General features: G+C 37.6%; 1 protein-coding gene across 1 annotated transcript; it reads right to left on the bottom strand.

Annotated features, from left to right (window-relative positions):
- Positions 1–722: 722 nt before the first annotated feature.
- On the bottom strand, positions 723–3,581 carry LOC109238487. The gene is made up of 5 exons (XM_019404957.1): positions 3,465–3,581; positions 2,695–3,407; positions 2,581–2,627; positions 1,949–2,481; positions 723–1,838 (listed from the first exon to the last, which is right to left on the bottom strand). Exons 1-5 carry the CDS (start codon positions 3,579–3,581, stop codon positions 723–725), a joined length of 2,526 nt encoding a protein of 841 aa, XP_019260502.1.
- Between the last annotated feature and the right edge of the window lie 20,929 nt (positions 3,582–24,510).

Below are 24,510 nucleotides of genomic sequence, written 5' to 3'. Positions count from 1 at the left end.
TCAGCCCCATTTCTGAGATCAGCTCCAAGATGTACTTCCTTTGATTTAGAAACACTCCACCTTTAGATCTTAGAACCTCAATACCTAGAAAATATTTGAGTTCCCCTAGATCCTTCACCTTAAAATTCTGATGCAGTATGTCCTTTGCTTTCTTCACTAGTGTTGAGCTGCTTCCTATGACGAGGAGATCATCCACATACACTAAGATGATTACTATTCCTTCTTGACTCCTCAATGTAAAGAGTGAGTAGTCATGATGACTTTGTGTGAACCCTGCTCCAAGTAATGCTTCAGTCAGCTTTATATTCCACTGTCGAGAGGCCTGCTTAAGTCCATACAAGGACTTGAGTAATCTGCATACCTTCTGCTCCCCTTGTGTTCTGAACCCCTCAGGCAGCTCCATATATACTTCCTCATTCAGATCTCCCTGCAAGAATGCATTATAGACATCCATCTGAAACAGGTTCCAGCCTCTTGATGTTGCTAGTGAAATGACAGATCTCACTGTGACCATTTTTGCCACTGGTGAGAATGTGTCATGATAATCTAAACCTTCCCTTGGCTGTATCCTTTTGCCACTAACCTTGCCTTGAATCTTTCAACTTCTCCATTTGCCTTGAACTTGATCTTGTACACCCATTTGGATCCAACAATGTTCTTACCTTTTGGCAAGTTCACTATCTCCCATGTCTTGTTATCTTCTAATGCCTTTACTTCTTGCTTCATAGCTCTATCCACCTGATGTCCTTCACTGCCTCCTTAAATGTCTGTGGTTCTGTCAGTTGAGAGAGCTTAGCCAAGTAGCATTTGTAGCTTGTACTAGTATGATCATAAGTCAGGTAGTTGGAGATAGGATAACTGCAGTTGGTTGTCTTCTTTGTTGTGACATAATATTTCATCCATATTGGCTCCTTAACCTGCTTTGCATACCTTCTATTTGGTCTGGAAATCCCTTCATCAACATCTTCTTGTCTGTTGACTAAAGTCTCTGCACCTTCATGATGTTCAACACTATGTGTGTCTGCATGAGCAACATCCATACTGTGTATATTTTGAGAAACTTCATGCATATCGTCCCTGCCTGTCTCCTGTAGAATTGGTAGATTCCCATGCAATTCACTTCTTCCATTGTCTTGTAGGCTCATCTCTCCTGCTATTGTGATATTGTGTGTGTTGACTCCTGACTGTATGTGCAAAGGTGAGATTTGTAGTGCTCCCTGATCCATGTGCTCCTGTGAATCATGTGATATGTTCTCATCCTTCTTAGAGAAAGGAAATTCTGATTCCTTGAATATGACATCCCTACTTGTAAAGAATTGCTTTGTGTCTAAATCAAGTAGTATATAACCCTTCTGTGTCTCAGAGTATCCCATGAGAATGGCTGCCTTGGCTCTTTCTGCAAATTTATCTGTCTTGACTAGATTTGTTGCATAGCACAAACAACCTATAGTCCTTAGATGTGCAATATTAGCATTCTTGTGGTACAATAGCTCATATGGAGTTTTGCCCCCAAGAACACTTGATGGCAACATGTTGATCAAGTATACTGCTATTTTAACACACATTCCCCAATATCTGGTTGGAATTGAGCCTTGAAACTTCAAAGCCCTTGCAGTGTCAAGTATGTATCTGTGCCTTCTCTTCACTATGCCATTCTGCCGTGGAGTGTAAGGGCAACTACTTTGATGAATTATGCCAAGACCTGTTAACAGCTCAGAACATTGTGCATTGAAAAATTCAGATCCATTATCCGATCTTATTACCTTGATCACAATACCAAACTGATTTTGAACCATGGCAATGAATTGTCTTATTGCCACTATTGCTTCAGATTTTAACTGCAAAAAGAACACCATGTATATCTAGAGTAATCATCCATAATTGTTAGAAAATATTGTTTCTTATCAAATGTGGCAGTCTTATAGGGTCCCCATAGGTCCATGTGTACAAGATGAAATGCTACTGCTGATCTAGACTTGCTTAATGGAAACTTCAACCTAGTCTGCTTTGCTAGTGGACATATCAAGCCATTTTCATGTGACATCGCATTATTCTTATTGTTTAAGCCTACTACATGTCTCATTACTAATGTAGATGGATGGCCTAGCCTGTTATGCCAAACTTCATTTGAATCCCTGCTTGTCCTGCTCACAGCATTGAGTGCATTTGTTCTGTTGGCTAAACCTCTGAGTACATACAAGCCTCCTCTTTCTTTACCAATCCCCTTCACCTTGCCATTCCAAAGATCCTGAAACATACAGAAATCAGGAAAGAAATTGGCATTACATTTTAGTTCCTTTGTCAACTTTGCTACTGAGAGCAAGTTAAACTTGAAGTTACGAACAAAAAGCACATCTTTGATCTCTCTCTTGTCTAATAGAATTGCACTACCAATATGAGTAATATCAGCTTGCTCTACGGTTGGAAGATGTACTCTATCTTTATCAGTTTTCTTTGTGCTTTTAACATCTGATAATAGCTCTAAATCAGAGGTGATGTGATGAGTAGCACCTGAGTCTACAACCCATTCCTACTTCTGTGATTTTTTTGCTAAATTGCTCATCATACATTTAACCTCACCTGCTCCTGACTTGTTCCTGGACCTATTCATGCACTTGTTCCTGGACCTGCCATGTTTGCTATGCTTAACTCAGGATGTGATCCTTGTTTAAGAGATTTAAAATCTGATTATACTGATCATTTGTGAAGTAGTGATATCCCTTGTGCTCAGCAACTCCAGAAGGACCATCACTCACATCCTGCATACAAAATGAACTCACATCTGCATTGTTAACATTAGCCATAGGTTCTCTTCTCCAGCCACCTGGTCTACCAGCATTACCATCATTTCCACCTTGCCTACCAGCATTAGAATTGGTCCATCCAGATTTACCATTGCTTGGATTCTGTTGCCATTCACTTTGAGACCTTGTTCCTTCACCATATCTCCTTCTAGGAGCATAATCAGCAGGGTAACCAACAATCTTATAACACTTTTCTTTAGTATGCCCCTTAAGATGACATAAATCACATTGTAGGTATTGTCTCCTACCTCTTCCTCGTCCTGCTTGCATAGCTAAAGGCTCTATCTTATCAAAAGTTACAACATTCGCACTTATTTTCTGTTGACTCTCATCTTGAATAATCATAACATATGCTTGGTTTAGAGTACGTGAATTTGTTTTCATTAAAATTTGTCTCCTAGCTTGGTTATATGATTCATTCAAACCAGATAGAAATTCCATAACTCTTTGTTGATGTAAATTTTCTGCATGTTCTTTCGATTTTTCACAGCAATTAGGAAATGGAACCAAAACATCATACTCATGCCACAATTCTTTCAACTTTGAAAAATACACTGAAACAGAATTTGTTCCTTGAGATAATGTAGCAATTTCACGGTGCAACTGAAAAATCCTAACACGATTTACCTTGTTAAATCTCTCTCGCCGATCTTCCTATACCTGATATGCATCAGACGCATATACAACTCCACCTAGAAGTTCTGGTGCCACATTATTCATTATCCATGAGAGAACAATGGCGTTGCGTCTCCCACTGTTCAAGCAGCTCTCCTTCATGCATTTTTGCTGCATCTACCATTAACGAAACCTAATTTCTTCTTTCCTAAGAGTGCTATTCTCATAGATCTGCTCCAAAGCCTATAGTTCTCCGAGCCTGTGAGCTTCACCGATATTGTGAGTGAGCTAGGATTATCGGAAGGTCCAATGTATAGCGGATGATTGTGGTCAATTGTTACAATCTCCGGCACAGACGAACCAGATGCCGGCACAGACGAATCTGATTCCGGCATGACTGAAAAAACAACAAGCTTCAACGAACTTGGATTAAACAATGACGAGATAGAAAAATGACTTCAGAGATCTAGCGTGACTGGATCTAGATCCACTGCTCTGATACCATGCTCAAATACAGAGCTCTACAAGGAACTCCAATGGTGGAAGAATCTAGAAGAAGTGTGGAGAGGAAGTCGGTGCTTGAGTAAATGATCAAAGCCACTGTTCTATTGAATACACTATGTCGTTATATACAGAAGAAGCTAGAAGAGATAAAGTGTAAAAGACTAATCTACCCTTAACATACATTAACATCTATAATAACCATTAACTAACTAACTAATCAACTTAACAGCTCAACTAACAAACTAACTAGTCACGTGTGCAAACCATGTGATATTACAATACCTTGTTTCTACATTTTCACTATATTAAAGGAAAGAGGGGGTTGCGGGATTGTGTTTATTTGCGGTAATTTTAAACATTCGCGTTGTTCTTATTTCACTTAATGTTTTTCTTTTCGTGCTTATTTTCAAGAAGGGGCAGCGACTTTTAAAATTTTGGTTTAATCATTTGATGTGTCCAGAATTCACTAGTCCGACTAATTTTAATTTGCATTGTGTATGATTCATTAATGAGAGAATCGCTTCCTACCAAAAAAAAAATTCATTTTTAGAACTCGAATTTAACCCACTGGTTAAAAATTCGAGAATCTTATCCATTCCTCCGCAGCCTTTCGTGGTTGGCAACAACTCTTTAATACGAAAAAGGTGATGAATTGTAAAATGAGTTTAGGATAACATCGTATGTTAGTTCTGCTAAGTTACATTTATTAGCATATTCTGGATTTTAAAGTCGTGGGTGCTCACTGATAAAAATTTTGAAAGAAAAGGAAAAAGGAGTTTAGTTATGGGTGCTCTCTAAATATTTTTATAATTAGCTATACAAATTTACTAAATCTTGTCAAAGATAATGGATGCTTGAGCACCCCAAAATAACATGTAGATCCGCCACTGGTTACATTCAGAGGCGAAACCAAGATTTGAACCTTATGGGTTCGAAATTCTAAACCGTTTATGTAATTGAGTTCCAAATTAACAATTTATGCATATATATTGAATATCTTAAGACAACAAATACAGGGTTGGACAAAAGTAATTGGGTTCGGCCGAACCCGCAAGACCTATACTAGCTCCGCCCCCGATTACATTGGCTCATGCCTACTAGTCCAATCATAATTATCAAAAAAATAAATAAATAAATAAAATTGTCCAAGTGATGTACAAAAGTTAAACAAAAGTCACTAGCACGTGTTTATTGGCTTCTCGGATGAGCAAGTTACCATTTACCATTAATGTTAAATGTTAATCAGACTAGGCAACTGAAGACTAAAAGGATAAATCCAAATTTGAACTTGTGAAAGTATGTTTGATCGCTTCAAGTTTACTTTTTCCTTGAAAACGATCATATTTTATGTCATTTAGGGTTTGTTTGGTATGAAATTTCAATTTTTCCATGGCTTAAAAATATTATGAAAAATATTTTCTTCATGACTCATTTGTTTTCCAATTGGAGGAAAGTCACTTCCCCACCAAAAGAAGGAAAAAAATAATTTTCAAAATTCCTTCTCAACCTTCCTCACCTTTTTCCCATCCCACCTCCGCCACCCCTCCCCCCTAACATCACCACTGCACTCCAGTTCCTAGACTTCGACCTACCATCCTCCCCCGCCCTTACTTATTTTTTCACATATAATGTTCTCCTAAATTATATTTTTTTCAAAGATATTTTTTGCTGCTTAACCAAAAATCAAAAAATAAATAATAAAATCACTTACTTTCGAAGGAAAATATTTTTCTTCATACCAAATACACTCTTAGAGAAAGAACTAATTTTTACCATGGTAAAAAGAAAAAAAAATCATTTGCATTGTTTGATTGAAAAGAACACATTTCATGACATTTAGACGAAAACTAATATTTTTTTTGCTCACAAGTGTGAAAGAATCTGAATATTTAATCCAAAATTTTAGAGTAATGATGGAGTAACCTAGGATCTTTATAAGCTGCTCGATGAACACATATACAATCGATATAGGACATGTGATTTATTCTCTAACACTTCTCGTATGTGTAATCCAGTTCTGTAATGATCCGGTCGATCGTTTTGAGAGTTGTAGTACCACTCCCCTATTTACTGCTCATTTTATGCGTAATAGTTGCTATGTGACTTACGGGGGTAGTTGGTTCGATTCCGAGGAAGTTTCGGAATGAGTTGAGACACTTAGTCTCAAGGTTGGAAGCTTAAGTTGAAAAGGTTGACCGGATATTGACTTGCATTTAAATGGATATGGAATGGAGTTTTGATAGTTTCGTTAACTCCGTTGGGTGATTATAGACTTAGGAGCGTATCCGGATAGTGATTTGGAGGTCCGTAGTTGAATCAGGCTTGAATTGGCGAAAGTTGAAAATGTAGAAGTTTGACCAAGAGTTGACTTTGTGTCTACCGAGCTCGGGTTGGGGTTCTGGGAGTTGGAGTAGGTCCGTCGTATCATTTGTGACTTGTGTGTGATTTGAGGTAAATCAGACATGATTTGATAGGTTTCGGCATCAAATGTAGAAGTTAGAAGTTCAAAAGTTTTTTAGGCTTAAATCGATGCGCAATTCGTGATTTTAGCGTTGTTTGATGTGATTTGAAGGCTTGACTAAGTTCATATCGTGTTTTATAACTTGTTGGGGTGTTTGGTTGAGGTCCCGGGGGCTTCGGGTAGATTTGGGATGGTTAACTGGTCAAATTTTGGACTTGGAGATTTGCTGAATTTTCTGGTGCACAGGTCTGGTTTCCTTATACGCTATCGCGTGGACAGGTCAGCGATCGCGTAGCATTAATTGGGTAGTGGAGGTCTTTGCTCTACGCGTTCGCGAGATGGAGATTGCGATCGCGTAGTTGTGGGATGCAGTGAATCGCGAACGCGTGGCTAAGGTCGTGTTCGCGTAGAGTATAGAAGGTATCAGCTGAGGTCACGCGTTTGTTCTTCACGATCGCGTGAAGAAGGACGCGATCGCGTAGGTTGAGGAATCAGTTCTTCGCGTTCGCGGAGGGTTAAATTTCTGGCAGTTGAGTTGTACTTCGCGATCGCGAAGCAATTTCCGCGATCGTGATTAAGGACATCTAGGCAGACTTAAATATTTCAAAAATGAGGGTTTGAGTTTATTTCACAATTTGATTTTGGGAGCTCGGTTGGAGGCGATTATTGGATATATTTTCAAGGGAGTGATTGAGGTAAGTGATTCTTACTTAGTTTTGGTCAAATTCAATAATTATACCTTTGATTTCATCATTTAATTGGTGATTTGGGTTGAAACATCGGGGAAAAATGGGGGAACTCCTTAGGCCGAATTTTGGGGATTTGAGTGAGGTTTTAGTATCAGATTTGAGTAATTTTGATATGGTTGGACTCATGGTTGAATTGGTGTTCGGACTTTGTAACTTTCATCGGATACCGAGACATGGGCCCGGGGGTTGACTTTTGAGTTGACTTTTTGGCTTTTGATTAAGAACTTAGCATCTTATATGGAATTGATTCCTATAGCTTGAGTTGATCGTATCGAATTGTTTGTGGCTAGATTCGAGGCATTTAGAGGCTGTTTCGCGAGGCAAGGGCTTATTGGAGTAGAGATTTGCACGGTTTGAGGTAAGCAACACTTCTAAACTTGATTTTGAGGATATGAAACCCCGAATTACATGTTATGTGATTGGTGTTGAGGTGACGCAAATGCTAAGTGATGGACGTGCATGCGTGCACTGTAAGAATTGTAACTTGGTCGATTCCATGGTACTGTATAGTTGAATATTCTTGTCGTTACCCGTATTTTCACCATGTGTTATAGTAATTGATCTGCCAGTCATGTTAGAAATCCTGCTTAGACTACGTGTTGGTACTAGTGGGACCCACAGAGGTCGTAGTACATGTTAAATTATTTGCTTAATTTGCTATTTTGTACTCAGTCACAACTATCATTTGCATATTATATCTTAGTCTTTGTTGTCCTTTATTAATACATTATATCATCATTGTTTGGGTTGATTATCATGATTGTTGAGAGCGCGAGAGACTGGAGAGATTGATGACTAAGTGAGGCTGAGGGCCTGATTGTGAGGATATTTATGGGATCGTGCTGCATGCAGCAGCATGTTTATGTGATACATGCCATGATTGGCTTATTATAGCGTTTGGGCTAAAATTTCCCCTTCGAAGTCTGCATATCCACTGTAAGCGCGGGTACCTATTGAGTGCGAGTGCGAGTGCCTAGCGATTAGGAGGATTGAATGGCTGTGAGGATGGAGTGACTGTGAGGAATTGGTGACTATGAGGATGGAGTGAATGGGAGGGCTGAGTGACTGATACTCTGAGGTTATGCATATTATTTCATTACTGTTTTGTACTTCAGTTGGCATATATAACTATCATGTAGATACCGAGATGTATCATATTTTGTTTCAATTGAACTTGGCATGATTTACCTGTTTGGGCTTTAACTATTGAACTTGAAAGCATGCCTACATTTCTGTACTGTAATTCTGTAATTGAACTGTACCTGTGAAGCTCGTCACTACTTTCAGCCCAATAGTTACACTTGTTACTTATTGAGTTGGTTGTACTCACACTACCTGCACTTCGTGTGCAGATCCAGGTATTTCCGGACACAGTGGTTGTTGATTCTCAGAGTTACCGTCCTACGAAAAATATTCGAGGTAGCTGCCCTGGCTTTCGCAGACCTTGACTCTCCTCCCCTGTTCTTCAGTTTTATTTATTAAGTTCTAGTTTTTCTTAAACAATATTTCAGACTTGTGTTGTATAGATGCTCATGTACTCAGTGACACCCTAGTTTGGGAACTTCTGTATTGAGTTTTGACTTTTTATCCGCCTTTATGAGATTTTTACTTATTTAAACCTGTTTTAATACATTTTTCATTTGAAAGTGTTGGTGATGTCTGAGCTTGCCTAGTACCATGTTAGGCGCCATCACGACAGGATGAGTTTTGAGTCGTGACAAGTTGGTATCAGAGCCTAGATTACATAGGTCTCACGAGTCATGAGCAGGTTTAGTAAAGTCTTGTGGATCGGTACGGAGACGTCTATACTTATCTTCGAGAGGCTGCCGAACCCTTAGGAAAACTTCACATTCTTGTATTCTTGTCGTGCAGATGGTATACATGGCAGGTGAATGGGCCCATATTCACCTTTGATATTTTCAGCATTCATGGGATTCAATCCCGATTTTAGTTGGTATATTAATTAATGAGAACCAGCAACATAAGAGAATTCGTAAAGAACTTTCTAGTTCTTTAATATTTACCCATGTGAGCTCTCTTTTATTTTTGCACATCATACTTAAATTAATATGGCTAAACCAATTATGCCAACTGAATAAATTATCAATATTGATAAAGTTCAGGTTTACACCATGACATGTGCAATTATCAATAAACTCCATGTTTATTTTGATATGGGTTTTTATATCAATAAACATCCACTTTATTGCAGTATTCTTTTATTTGTGTAGTACAAACTGGAGAATAAAGCGGGTAATTTTTCACATATATATTACCTCGCTACAAGTTGTAGTAATAAAAGATATTAAATGTTTCCTTTATTTATAGTTTCAATATAACCAACCGCTTTCGCGAATACTTTAGAAACTCAATTAAGTTTCTTTGAGACTTACTACATCACAATGTCTTATTGATAATCAATTTTATTCTTCCAAAATATTAATAGTTGGCTCTTCCAGAGCTCTCAATTAACTTGGTACTACCACATATTCATCAATATTTATATAGTGAATATCTCTTTTAAGAGAAAGTTATACCACTATGGTCATGGTCAGAATTCTATACAAGATCTGTTCCTTGCATTACTGTTGCCCTTTAATAATCACATCGTCAAAATATTTTGGCGTACAATAGGAATTTAACCAATGACCATTCATGCCATAATAATGACATTATTTTCTTATTTCCCCTCAACCCTCAGTCTAGAGGTGAGTGTGGTATATTCACTACCACTAGCACGTTCATATTTTTTCAAGAATGAATATGTATTCATAAATCACATGCTGTCACATTCACATCATGAATGGACCATAATCATTTATATGTGCTTTACAAAATCTCATATCAAATCGATGATAAATATTAGTTTCATAGAGTGAAGGATTATTTTGAGAATCATTATTGTTCTCATTACCACAACGATGACGATTATAATTTCGTCTACTGCCACGTCCACATCAAATGATACATTCATAGTAATAATTTTATCTTTTTCAGACTTATCACATACTACTATCACATTCTCTTAAGGGAATGAGAATGAAGCTAATTCAATGGGATGTATTTTCAATTCTTTGCCCACAATCATACATGAATTTGATCATGGCTAGGCATAAAATTTTTACCACTTTGGGTGGTTATAATTTCTTTCAAACTCCATTAAAGTTATAGTCAAAATTTATTGAAGGAATATTGAAGGTAAAATACTTACCTTAAATCTAGAATTTAATCATGAAGGAAGTTCATGGAACAATTGACAATCATTATGCTCAATCCTAAAGTTTCTATCCAATTGGTTAGAGTCTCGTGCTGATAACGTGTTATGAAATAATAAAGAAGAATATTGCAAAGAAAGAGACAGAGAGAATTCTTATTGATTTGGGATGATTTACAATAGAATATGACCCCTCTATTTATAGGAAAAGAGCGACTTAACTACCAAGTAAGATCCCTAAATTTTTTTTAAAATATAGACTTCACCATAAATAAAATACTATTTATAACAAAAGCTAAATAGTACCATAAGTCTATATCTTTTTGTTTGTTACTAAATTTTTGACTCGAAATAGAAGGGACCCAAAACGAGGAGAAAGTGCAAATGTACGTCTTTTTAAGTCTATACTCTAGCACTAATGACTAAATGGAAATTTCCTACTAGTTTCCTTTGCTGATGAGTCATTCTCTGTTCTAAACGTAATATTAAGAGATACGTCACATGTCATCTGATGATAATGCTCCAGTTTAGGAGTCTAAGGGGATGGTCAACGATGTTTAAAATTAGAACAAAAAAGCACGCCTCTAATAATTGTTATAAAATATTGTGTTTCTATAAATATTTGTCACTGCTATGAAGCTAAAACTTCCAATCAAGATTCCGGAACAGAGTGAGGCTTCTTTTAGTGGTAGAGTAACTTCACCATTAACAAATAATTTCAAAGTTAGAATCAAAGAGTAAGTAGGAATAGTGTTGATCAGAATTTTCATCCATGGAATTTAAAAAATAAAAAAGTAAATACGCGACAAATTCAAGAAAATTTAACATTTAATATTTGTACATAAAGAAGTTAACCTGATATACAACATGTAATTTTCGACGATGGGCTCCTAAGATCCGCTGGTCCTGCTGATCATGATAAAATATAGGATTGAAATCTCAAAATTCGGAAGTTTCTTTTTGCATATTATATTGGTAATTCAATATGCAAAGTCCATGATTATAAATTGTTTGCTAGTCTCTCTCAATCTTTCTTTCCTTAAAAGAATAATCGAAGTAGAATTAACGTTAGCACTAGTATGGTCAAAACTCTAAAGTCAAGAGTCATAACAAGATGGTGGTTGGAATTTGCTAATCCCAAAGCCATGTTCATATCTAGTCAAAGGCAACTAGTCAGAGTCTATTGAGTAATAAAGACTATCCGACATTGAACTTTGTAAATAAAAAGGAGAAAATTTTCGACTTTGTTAGATATCCTATTGTTGATCAAACACACTTAAAAAAGATCGAATCATCTTGGACTATATCAACTTGACTTTCACCCGAAACATGACCGAAGAATTACGGTCCTTGTCACGTTGCCCAACACTCCAACCGAAAATAGCACAGGTTTAAAGTTCTTATCCGGTCAAGTCCATGTTGTACATAACTTGAAAGAGAATTTTTAGCTTTTAGTCTATTATTAAAGACACACATCTAGGGTTTTTATTATTTTCTTCTCTCTTCGTTCGCACCACACTAAATTCTCTCCCTACAGCCTCTCGCTTCTTTCTGTCTAACCCACATAGATCCCCTCTTCCTCTCTTAACCTAGCCCCTGCTATTCTCCCTCCCCCTACGCGGTTCTGCCATCAATGGCTCGAAGAAGGATCAGGCTCCTCCTCCGTGTCCAAGCCCGTCAAGTCTAATGGTGGCAAGCGGAAGAAAATTGAAGATTTTGAAAGAAAAATAAAAATACACACAGATTTGAAAATAAATAGCTCTCAAACTTAATTTGCACTAAAAAATAATCACCAATTTGGAAGATTTTGAAGTTTGAAATTCAGATCATTATTGTTATGACCTTGAAGTCTCAGATTTGAAACTGGGTGTATCTTGTGTGGGTGTTGAATTCGGAATCGTTGGCGCAAAGTTGTTAACCTATTGACGAGTTGAATCATCCAATACCTTCTGCTACAACTCGAAGTTTGGATAAAAAATTATACTATGTAGCAGTTTAGTTCTGCTGAATAACGAAGGCATGCAACAACCCTCCATACTATGAGGCCAATCTGGCCTAGACACACGTTGAAATAATTAACGGCAGAATTCAAGGATTACTGGATCAATAGGAGGTTTGAACCTTAAAGTGAAGGGTAGGTATAGACAAAAAAAAAAACCGGCACGATAGGAAGTAATTCTCTGGTTGGCACCAGGAACTAAAACTAGGAAATCTTGTTTCCAGTGACACTCTCTACGAACCAGGGAAAGAAGACCAGTAGTGATCAAACTCGGATAAAGGTCAGCAGAATTGAGGGAGGCCATGGAAGAAACTTGATTTCTTATGGTTTCACGATCAGCTACAAAAGAAAATTCTTGAGGAACAATCTCTGCAACTGTCGGTTCACGCACAGGATCAGCTAAATCTCTATTTTTAGAAGAAGATCTAGGGGTTAAAGGAGCCCTAGGCCTAGAAGAAGATGGTTTTATAGCTCTACTCTGAGAAGAAGAACCATGGTTAGATATTGAACCAAGACTAAGAAACGTACCACCCCTCCTGCTTCTAGTGGGAGCATTAGAAGGAACAAACTCATCAACAATCACAACCTTGCGAGGGTCTGGGGAAGACATGATTGTCCATAGAAATACAGAAGAAATATGCAGAAAGATACAAAGCAGGAATACGATGATGGATATTGAAGAAGAAAGACTCTAAGAAATCAAAAAAGAATGTTTATAAGGAAACACGATCATTGTTAAAGTTGGTCAATATGAAGCGTCATAATGGAACTGTCACTTCCTGACTGACGCGACCGCAGAAAAACCCTAAAAAGCACTGAGAAACTGTAGCATTAATCGTTAGAAGCTACATGGCATAGGCATTAAATGGATGTGATGTACGTCGCATCGGTTCTAAGGAGACATGATTATATCTGAAAAACGGCGACAAAGAATTCCTGCCATAAAAGCTTTTCACTTCCGGAATATTTAGTTGAGAATATTCAGAAAGTGGGGGGACTATCTGTATTGGTGGAAAAAAGGCATTACACGTGGAATGTTAGTATGCTGACGAAGCATGACGCGTGGAGCAGTGATATAGAGACAAGTGGCATTCTCAATTAATAGAATTAATTTAGAGAGGAAGGCACGTGAGAAACACCCACGAGACAGTACAGAGAAGAGAACCGGGGCCGACAGTTATCAAAGAAGAGGCGAGGACGGAATGAATAACGATCAAAAAGAAGGAAAGATACATGAACCAGAAGTAAATAAGGAAGGGGAATCAGAACAGTTATAAGGCATTCATAGCAATAAATACGCCAATTACGGCTATCTGTGGTAATGGGCAACCAATACAATTAATACCCATGATAAACCCAAATTATTTGAGAAAACCGTTGTGATTGTATACTCCTATATAAGGATACATAGTTTTATTTGTAAGGACAAGTTCCAAGTACTATTGAAATACATTCTATAATTCTTTGCTTTACAACCTTGATTTTAAGGATTGATTATTGGATTATTCCTTATTTCTCTTTGCTAATTCTCTTTATAATTTTCACTATTTTGCAAATAGCTGAGCGGGAAAGTGGAGTAAAACTTGGTTATCAGTAACCCGTTTTCTTCTAAATCTAAGCTTCGAGAAAAAATCTATTTTCGGTTAAACACCAACCCGATATAATATATTTTTTAAAACTATTAGAAAACGTATTTATTATAATATAATTTATATTATTTTCTTTAACTTTGTCATAGTTTTTATTTTTTAACATGAGATTTGAGCTTATAATTTACGCCCATAACTCATATATGTCATTAACGTACGAGAAAAAGCCCAAATCAAACTAATTTATCCTCGGGTATTGAAGTTATATTTTAGCAATTACTCTTTGCCATATATTTTTGCAATTGCCCTTGGATTTAAGTGTCGAAATTGGTGGAAAGTAGAAGCATACCAACTTGATCCATGATTTTATTTATTTCTAGTGATATACATCTGATTTTGTGTTAATAAGCTAGTTTTAACGGGGATTATTTATATATATTATTGCTTTTTTTTAGAAATTCTAAGGTTGCCGAAGAACTCCCATACTACATGATTGTCTTTGACACCAGCTATTTTTAAGAGCTGTCATGGTATTTTATTTGGAAGTACTCTCAAAAATCTTATTCCAAGCAGTGGCGGAGTCAGGATTTCCGCTAAGGGGGTTCAAAAAAGAAAAGTTAAAAAAATTTGTAACTACTGAAATTGAACCAATGACCTTACAAAGGTTTTGTACCCCCTTGACCACTAAGCTATTCTTTTGGGCTATGTCAAGGAGATTCAAAACAAAATATATAAAGGTAAAAAATATTTTGCCTTATGTATACGCTGTAACTTTTCGGCGAAGGGGGTTTGGGTGAACCCCCTTCCCCCCCTAAATCTGCCCCTGATTCCAAGGAACAGATGTGTCTGACTCAGATTTTGTTAGGCTTACTGTAAGATGAGGCACTTAGAACCACAAAAACCGAGAAACCCAAAAAATCCGAGAAAACGAGAAACCCGAAGTTGAAAATCCCGACTATTATTTGTTATGTTTGGTTTATAAATAGGGAAAATCACGCGACACATCAAACATATATACTGTATTTACCATTCGTGGCTATACTTTTAGTAAATTTATCATTCGTAGCTTTATTTGAATTTTATAGCAAATCCATGAAATAAGAGATTAATTATTTTGAACTGAAACAAATGAGCAATAAGCTCTCGTAGCTCAATTGATTAGAGTGCCTGCTTAGTTAGTGGAAGTCTTGAGTTCAACTCTCAACAAGAGCATTTTATTTTTATATATTTCTATTTTCTGCATTGGTTGTATTCGTTGCGCGAACGAATACAATCGATACCCCCATGAATACAGTCGATACAAGTTGTATCCTTTATATACGCCTTTGTATTTTCCTTGGTTATAATTGATACATGTTGTATTCGTCGCGCGGATGAATACCAATTGCGCAAACGAATACAGTTGATACAATTTGTATTCATTGCGCGAACGAATATAGTTGACACAAGTTGTATTCGTTGCGTGTTTGAATACAAGTAATACAAACTGGTAATAATTGAACAGTATCTACGAATGGTAACTAGACAAACAATAGTCATTAGTATCTAAATTTGTCATGACCCAAAATCTCACCACATACGTCGTGATGGCACCTAGTCTCTAAGATTGGGTAAGCCGATTACTTCAATAATTAAGCCAATTTAACAATGATAATTCAAAAAAGAGTTTAATATGAAACGAGCTACGGGGCAATAAACATACAACCTCCCAAGACTAGGTAATACAGAGTCACGAACTCTAGCTAAATACCTGGAAAGATCTCAAAGATCGAAATACGATATTGTTTAAGTAACAAGCTGACAGTACAATGAAAGGAAAGGACTCCAAGGGACTACGACGACCAAGCAGCTCTACCTTGAATCCTCGCAATCAATAAGCTAACTCTGCCCAAGTTCGATGTCTCTAATACCTGGCTCTGCACAAAAATATGCAAAAGTGTAGTTTGAGTACACCACGATCGGTACCCATTAAGTATCAAGACCAACCTCGATGGATGAGTGACGAGGTACAATTCAAGTGTCACGATCCAAAATCCAAACCGTCGTGATAGCACCCAACCCAACACGCTAGGTAAGCCAATTAACTATAAAACACAATATAATAATACCGATTTGAATCAAAGATGAGATAACTAAAATTTTATACAACTCCCCAAGGACTGGTAGTACAAATCATGAGCATCTAAGATTTAGATTTCTTTACAAAAACTGAATAGAAATATTTACAACAGCTGTTTGAAATGTAAATGAACAGAATATGAATCTAATACTACCAAGGACTAGTGATAGCCATAACTGTAACGCTGTTACATCTTTCGATCCAAATCCCTCCGTAAGCAGCAACATCAACATCCAATATCTGCACGCAAGGTGCAGAAGTGTAGTATGAGTACAACCGACCACATGTACTCAATAAGTAACAAACGTAACCTTAGGTTGAAAGTAGTGACGAGCTGGGACAAGGGTCAGAGTCCAGCTCCAATAACCAGCAACAGTTCATAGCAATATAATAAAGATGGTACACTCAGCTCTTTCACAGTTATGGAAAATAGGCATGCTTTTCAAGTATACGGTAGATCCCAAATCTTTCATCGGAAACCCCAAAAAATATATCGTAATGACCCGAACGGTCATTTTTCTTTCTAGAATCCTGTTCCCCTCAATAAGACTCCCCATATGTTCATTTACTGTTCAATGACTTGCGGGGATGGTTAGTTCGGGATTTGGAAGAGTTCGAGTTGAAATCAAAACTCTTGGTTCCTTAAGGTTAGCAAAAAGGGCTAAGTTTGACTTTGGTCAATGTTTCGAGTAAACAACCTCGAAATCAGGATTTGACGGTTCCAATAGGTTCGTATGATGATTTCGTTCTTGGACATATGTTCGGAGCAGGTTTTGGATGACCCGGGAACGTTTTGGCGCCTAATATTAGAAGTTGGCATTTTGGGATAAATTTCTTAAGTTTGAGTCATAGAGGACTTTTGTGTTATCGACGTCCCTTTAGGATTATGAGCCTGGGAATAGCTTAAGGTGATTCTGGACTTAGGAGCGCGACCGGATTTGGATTTGGAGGTCCGAATGTCGTTTCGGGGTCATTTGGCGAAAGTTAGATATTTGAAGGTTTTTAAGAAGTTTGACCGGTAGTGGACTTTTGATATCGACTTCGGATTTTGATTCCAGAAGTTGGATTTGGTACGTAATGTCACTTAAGACTGGCACGCAGAATTTGGCATCATTCCGAGTAATTTAAGTACGTTTCGGCGCATTAGGAGTAAGTTAGAAAAACTTGAAGTTCATATTTTTGATTCAATTGGTTTGGGTTGTGATTCTTAGTTTTAATGTTGTTTTGTGCATTTTGAGAGTTCGAGTAGTCTGTTTTATGATTCCAAACTTATTGGTATGTTCGGGCGGGGCCCCGGGGGCCCCGAGTGTTAACCGGACTAGGCTCGGCCAAGAATTGAACTTGGGAGCAACAGCTGAAGCTCCCAGCTTCTGGTGTAAATGCACCTGCGCTTGGCCAGTCGCAGGTGCGAGCCTCGATCCGCAAAAGCGGACCAGCAAAGAGGGGGCCAGTTGTAACGACCCGACCGGTCATTTTGCTTTCTAGAACCCCGTTACTCTAAATATGACTTCTCGTACTTGCTTTTACTGATTTATGACTTACGGGGATGGGTATTTCGGAATTTGGAAGAGTATGGGTTGAAATCGGAACACTTGGTTCCTTAAGGTTGGCTTAAAAGGCCAAGTTTGACTTTGGTCAACATTTTGAGTAAACGACCTCGGAATCGAGATTTGATGGTTCCAATAGGTTCGTATGATGATTTTGGACTTGGGCATATGTTCGGATTGGGTTTTGGATGACCCGAGGGCGTTTCGGCGCCTAATAGTGAAAGTTGGCAATTTGAGCAAATTCCATAAGTTTGGGTTGAAATGGATTTTTACATTCTAGGCGTCCGTTTGGGATTTCGAGCCTGGGAATAACTCTGTATGGTGATTCTAGACTTAGGAGCGCGTCCGGAAGTGGATTCGGAGGTCCGTAGGTCGTTTCGGAGTTATTTTGTGAAAACTTAGAACTTGAAGTCTATGGACTGTTTGGCCGAGGGTGGACTATTTGATATTGGGTTCGGATTTCAGTTTTGAAAGTTGGTGTAGGTCCGTAATGTCATTTTAGACTTGCACGCAAAGTTTGGCGTCACTCCGAGTTGATTTGATAGGGATCAGACGCGCGGAAGTGTTTTAGAAGTTCTTAGAGTTCATGCGTAAATTCATGTGTTTTGGCGTCCAATTCATGGTTTTTGATGTTATTTCGGTGTTCCGATCGCGCGATCAAGTTCGTATGATATCGTTAGGCTTATGTGAGTATTCGGTGTGGAGCCCCGAGGGCTCGGGTGAGTTTTGGACGTGTGGGAGGAGTTAAAACACACCAGATTTTCTGGTGTTCTTGACACCAGTTGCAGGTCTCGCAAATGCAAGAGATTGTTCGCAAATCCGAACCTCGCATTTGCGATGATGGCTTCACAATTGCGATGAAGCCCGACCCAGGCAGTATTCGCATTTGCGACACTTTTGCCGCATTTGCAATCCTAGCAGAAGTTGCATTTGGGACTCTTTGGTCGCATTTGCGACCCCAGCAGCTGAAGCCCAGGCTTCGCATTTGCGAGGCTTTTGTCACATTTGCGACCCTCGCATTTGCGAACCTGGTGTCGCAAATGCGACATCAAAGGGCTGTGTCCAGCTCTTTTAATGCGGGACTTAGGCCATTATTTCATTTCAGTTCATCCTCTTAGGTGCTTTTTGGAGATTTTGGAGAGGGTTTTCACCTAGAACTTTGAGGTAAGAAATTTCTACATAACATGAGTTAAATACATAGATTATGGGTAGATTAACATGTAAAAATTAGGAAAAATCAAGGGTTTAGGTGAAAACCTAGGGTTGTGACAAAAATGAGATTTAACCACGACATTTGTTATGGAATTTAGTAGAAATCATATATTTGTGTTCCTAAGGTTATGGGTAACAACTTCCTTAAAAATTTCCGAAATCCGAGCATGTGGGCCTGGGGGTGAATTTTAGGAATCTTGCAATTTAGGAATCACTTAAATGGTGGAATTATGAACTTTTGAGCATTGATTGATTAGTTTATGTAATGTTTGACTAGTTTCTAGTCGTTTGGCGTCAAATTTGGAGGTTTGAGCGCGTTCTTGAATTGGGAAGTAGGCTTTGAGACGAGGTAAGTCTCCTTTATAACTTTGTAAGAGGGAATTAACCCCATAGGTGAATTAAATAAATGTATGTACCTATCTATGGGGCCTACGTACGTACGTGGTGACGAGAGTCCGTACGTAGCTACTATTTTGTTATTGTCCGGGTAGTTTAGGACCCGTATCATGCTATATTTGAAATACTTGCATCCTTACTTGCTATTATAATCACTTAAGTCATGCTGAAAATTTGTAAAATAATTATAAAAGGCTGTACTCACTTACTTAAGGATTTGTATGAAATACATGACTGTAAATGGACAATGTGTGCTTTCTTGAAAATAAATTGTTATTTGTGGATCAGGCCGAGTGCCTCAGTAGTAAATAGATACATCTATGGTTCGCGTCGTTCTATCCTCCGGCAGTGCATATTTTGATATGATGTTGGACCGGGCTGTACGACCTCGGCATAATTGCGCATGTTAATTATTTAGAATTCTCTGTGATTCATACTGCTTAAATGCCTTGAAATGTAAGTGTTTAAATGATATGAGTGAAATTGAAATCATATTTATGAAACAAGAACTCATCACTTCCTGTTATTAAACTGTCATTATTATTCATGATATCCATGCTTAGCATAACACTTAAATTATATTATTGTTGTCCCTAGTAAGTGTCAAGTCGACCTCTCGTCACTACTTCTTCGAGGTTAGACTGGATACTTACTGGGCACATATTGTTTATGTAATCATACTACGCTTCTGTACTTAATTGTATAGGATCTGAGGCAGGTGCATCTAGTTACCCGCCTAGCGCGCATACTTGATCTTGGACTGAGACATCACGGTGAGCTTCCCCCTTTTCGAGTTGTTCAGCAGCATGCGGAGTTCCTCTTTTGTTTATACCTGTCTATTCTATTTCAGACAGTAAGATAGTCATCTTTTTATATTCTGCTAGTTGACCACACACTTGTGACACTAGATCTTGACACTTATTAGTAGACTTGACTTTTGGGTTGTATTTCTATAATTACGACTTCTTCTAGTTGTTCCCGTTTTGCATGCCTTAAAAATTCGTTATTATCAAATGCGTTAACCTTAAGTAAAGTTAAATATTGGGATTTCTTAAATAAAAATGGGAAATTCATTAGTTGGTTAGTGTTGGCTTGCCAAACAATGGTGTTGAGCGCCACTACGACCTATAATGGAATTTGGGTCGTGACACTAGTGACCGCATAAGCGGGCCAGAGACCGCACCTGCAAAGGCGTAGGTGCGAAGAAACCAACGCAAAAGCGGCCCTTGATGGGGTTGAGGGACTCCGCAGAAGCGGACTAAGCACCGCAGGTGCGGTACCGCAAATGCGGCCAAGGTACCACAGGTGCGAAAATCGCTGAAGGCAGTGGGTTGTTTTAAGTCAGGGTTTGAACATTTTTGCTCATTTCTTACACTTCTTGGGGCAATTTTGGATCTGGTTAGAGAGGGATTTTCATCAACTAATTGAGGTAAGTAATTTCTACCTAATGTGGGTTAAATACATAGTTTATGGGTAGATTGTAACATGTAAATTGGTAGAAATTGTGGGTTAGATATAAAAACTTAGGGTTTTGGAAAAACTGGAATTTAACCACGAAATTTTGTTATGGAATCGAGTGAAAATTATATATTTGAGTTTGCGAGGCTATGGGTAACAACTTTCTTTGAAAATTTTCGGAATCCGGGCATGTGAGCCCAGGGATGAATTTTAGGAACTCTTGAACTGGATTGGGTAATCGCTTTAATAGTTAGGATATGAACCTTTGAACATGTATTGACTATTTTATATAACATTTGACTAGTTTCGAGTCGTTTTGCACCTAATTGAGGGTTTAAAGCACAATTTTGGACCGGAAAGTAAGCGTTGAGACGAGGTAAGTCTCTTTTCTAACTTGTTAGAGGGAATTAACCCCATAGGTGAATTAAATTAATGTGTGTTTCTATTTGTGGGGGCTACGTATGCACGAGGTGACGAGAGTCCGTAAGTAGCTACTAATTATGCTTATGTCCGGGTAGTCTTAGGTTTACACCATGCCTTGTTGACATCGTTATTTGATTATGCTTATTAATTACATTGAATAAGAGCTAAGATTGAGGATTTCAAGATTTAAAGTTCCAAATTTTGATTTCTTATTTTTGGAAAGAATTGAAGAAATATTATGATAATTTTTGAGAAATCTATGTTCACTCGCGTCACAAGTATTTTTCCGCGAGCGAGGTAAATTCAACTATTCTCATGGGAGCGGGTCGTTCGCCCTGGCAGGTTAATAGATGTATCTATGGTTCGTGCCGTTCGATTAGGGGTGTCAAATGGGGCAGGGCAGGTTAGGTCGGGGCGGGGCAAGCCTTGACCTGCTAATATTTTGACCCGCCCTGCCCTGCCCTATTTAGAATTTTTTTAAATTTTGCCCTGCTCGCCCCGCCCTGTCCCGTTTAGGTTCTCTTGTATTTTTTTTCTAATTTATAATATTATGTTTATCTATACTGTATGAGCAGATCCCATCTTCATTATCATGCACTAGTATATTTGTATAGACACATACAATTTTAGCATCCTAACCTTTGTATAGAAACAAAAAAAAAAGTCTCGTGTTACACGAGCGCGCGCGCACACTCTCTCTTGCAAATATTGTCGTGTCAACTGGGCTAAAAGATCAAGATTTTCATCGTACAGTTGCAAGTTAGTTGTGAGAACTATTAAAAAGATTTTCAAATCTGAGTTGGGTTGCTACTGTGAGGGATACAAGTTCATGAAGGAACTGAAGAGGATTTGGAAGACTGCCAGTCTGCATTACAAGAGTTGAAGAAATTTCATATATTTTTGAACAAAAGTCTACTGTTGTACACTCTTGATGTTCAAGTGTCTTAGTTTATTATCCCTGGGGTGTAAATTACATTTTTATAATGATGAGTATATATTTGGTAGAATACTTTCATTTTATAGATTAAGGTTGCCTTTTCAGGAACCATATTCACTTCGTACTAGCTAGACACACATCAGACAATATGTACATGTATTCCTACTCAACCCCATCATGGAAATGTACGTTTTTGCACAATCAGTCAATCCTGTAAGTTGTAATCACTTGACAAACACAGTCTATTAACCATGAAGAAAAAACTGGGAGTTTTACAAGGAACATTTAACTGCTACAAGTAGGCCGAAACCATACTTAAATTCAAACAGTACCAACAGCAATAAAAACAGATACTATAAATTGAAATAGTAGCTATGTGAAAATCCAAATTTGAGAGGAACAAAAGGGATGTAAGCATGTCAAGGGTCTCATAGTTGCGATAAACCACTTGAATCCGGCTCGTCCTCTTCATCAAGCAATGTTGGACATGAAACTTGATCAACGGTTGAAGTCAAACCTAAAAGAAAAAGATGCATAGTTCAATGTATCAATATAGTATTAAACAATTGAATACCTATTAAGACAATAATGAGAAAATTACTTACCATTTAAGTCATTCCATAACCACGTGCGAGCACATATTAAAGCTTCCAAAGTAGTGGAGTGGAGTCTACTCCAATGCGGGCTAATCAACCTCCCACTAGTGCTAAATGCCGATTCTGAAGCAACACCAGACACGGGAATGGCTAAGAGATCATAACAATTGGATCGAACTTCTTGAATTTTAGTTGAAGCTTCTTCACCATAAATTAGTGGAAGAAAGAACTCTACCAACCTTATCTTGTACCTTGGATCAAAGATTGCAGCTACTCTCATCAAAATATGCACATCATCCCAATATTTTTTAAATTTCAACAACATGGCAGATGTCATATCGCTAATCAAAGGATTAAGCTCTTTCACCCAAGCTTCCAATTCTAGTTTAACCAAAGCACCACACAAGGCATCTTTATCATGTGGAGCAGGGACATAAGCAAATCTCAGAATATGACTTTGAAGCCTCCATGAATCATCAATGAAATGACCAGTAATAGCCATGAACACTTTTTTGTTACTATTGGAAGTCCACATATCAGTTGTTAACTCGTGACTTCCTCCAACAACATAGAATTTTGCGATTTCAAATTGTCAAAGATTTTTATTATGTCATTCTTGATTGTATTTCTGGAAACCATCTTAAACATAGGTTGAAGACTCGCAACAAAGTTCCTAAATCCCACATGATCAACTATAGAGAGTGGATACTCGTGTAAAATAATGGCATGTGCAAGCTTTTTACGTGAAACATCTTGATCAAAATAACCACCCCCGGTATCGCCCTCATTTTGTGCATCTCTTGGCGTATTAGGACACTTAAGCATGTGATCTAACATAGATTTTGTCCCATAATTCCTAGCATTTTTGTACCGGCGATCGCAATACTTACATCACCATATAGAACACCCTTAACCTTCACCGGCTCGAAATGATCCCATGCTCGGGAATATCTCCTTTTTTTCGGTTCAACTTCATCAGGTTGTGAAGGCCGTTGACTCTCATCGTCTAAGGAAATAGCATTAGAAGATGAAGCTGGTAGATTCTCTTCAATTTGAGATGCCATGATTATCTAGTAAAACAAAAACAAAAAATATCACTAAAAACTGATATTTAGAAACACAAGTCACTTCACACACCAAATACTAAACAAACTCATAATAGAAAGTTGAAACAAAACAAAGATTTAAGGCATAGAAAATGGTATTCTGCAAACAACTTATTTTGGTCGTCATTAGTATTAAAGACGTAATTAAGTTATTAGAATCAGTCACTTCTACTTCTAATACATGATCATACATGATACAACATTCCTTTAATTTCCTGTGATATGAATGGGCATTTTGATAGCAAGAACAGAGACAAAATGAAGACAACACTATTAAGCAAAAACAGAGAATAAAGAGTCAACAAGTTGAGATAAGAGAAATTATTTTTCTGCACTATTCTCGCAGATTTTTATAGTCAAAAGATGCAACAAACTTAAGAAAGAAATTTGTTTCTTAAGTATAGGCATAGAACTAACTTTGTCCCTTATTTATATTATTAAATGTAAACCATCCCTTATCTCTTTCTGTGTGACTAAATTTGTAGTCCAGAAACAATTTCTTATTGTTACATAGGAACTAAAAAACTAATAGTACTACCTAAATGGTTGTTTCTTTAGGAAAAAAAAAGAATGATGAACAATGAAGAAGCAGATAGATTTCCCTCATATTGATCCTAATTCATGCTATGCCGTGTGTTGAGAATAACTAACGAGCATCTTCTTACATTTCTCTTTTACTCATTTTCCTTCTCATGGCTATAATAATACTGAAACCCAGCAATTAGATAACTCTATGCATCGGCAACCCAATATATCAATAACAAAATTAAAAAAAAGGGCA

This window comes from Nicotiana attenuata, unplaced genomic scaffold (genome assembly GCF_001879085.1).
Source record: "Nicotiana attenuata strain UT unplaced genomic scaffold, NIATTr2, whole genome shotgun sequence".
NCBI classification, from domain to species: Eukaryota; Viridiplantae; Streptophyta; class Magnoliopsida; order Solanales; family Solanaceae; genus Nicotiana; species Nicotiana attenuata.
Note: the sequence above shows the minus strand (reverse complement) of the source record. Positions and strands in the feature narration are given on the sequence as shown.

Coding starts and splice junctions, on each gene's coding strand:
- LOC109238487 (XM_019404957.1), bottom strand. CDS start 3,581: ATGAAGGAGAGCTGCTTGAACAGTGGGAGACGCAACGCCATTGTTCTC. Junction 2,628..2,694: donor CACTACTTCACAAATGATCA/GTATAATCAGAT, acceptor CAAACATGGCAG/GTCCAGGAACAAGTGCATGA. Junction 2,482..2,580: donor CAGGAACAAGTCAGGAGCAG/GTGAGGTTAAAT, acceptor CCTCTGATTTAG/AGCTATTATCAGATGTTAAA.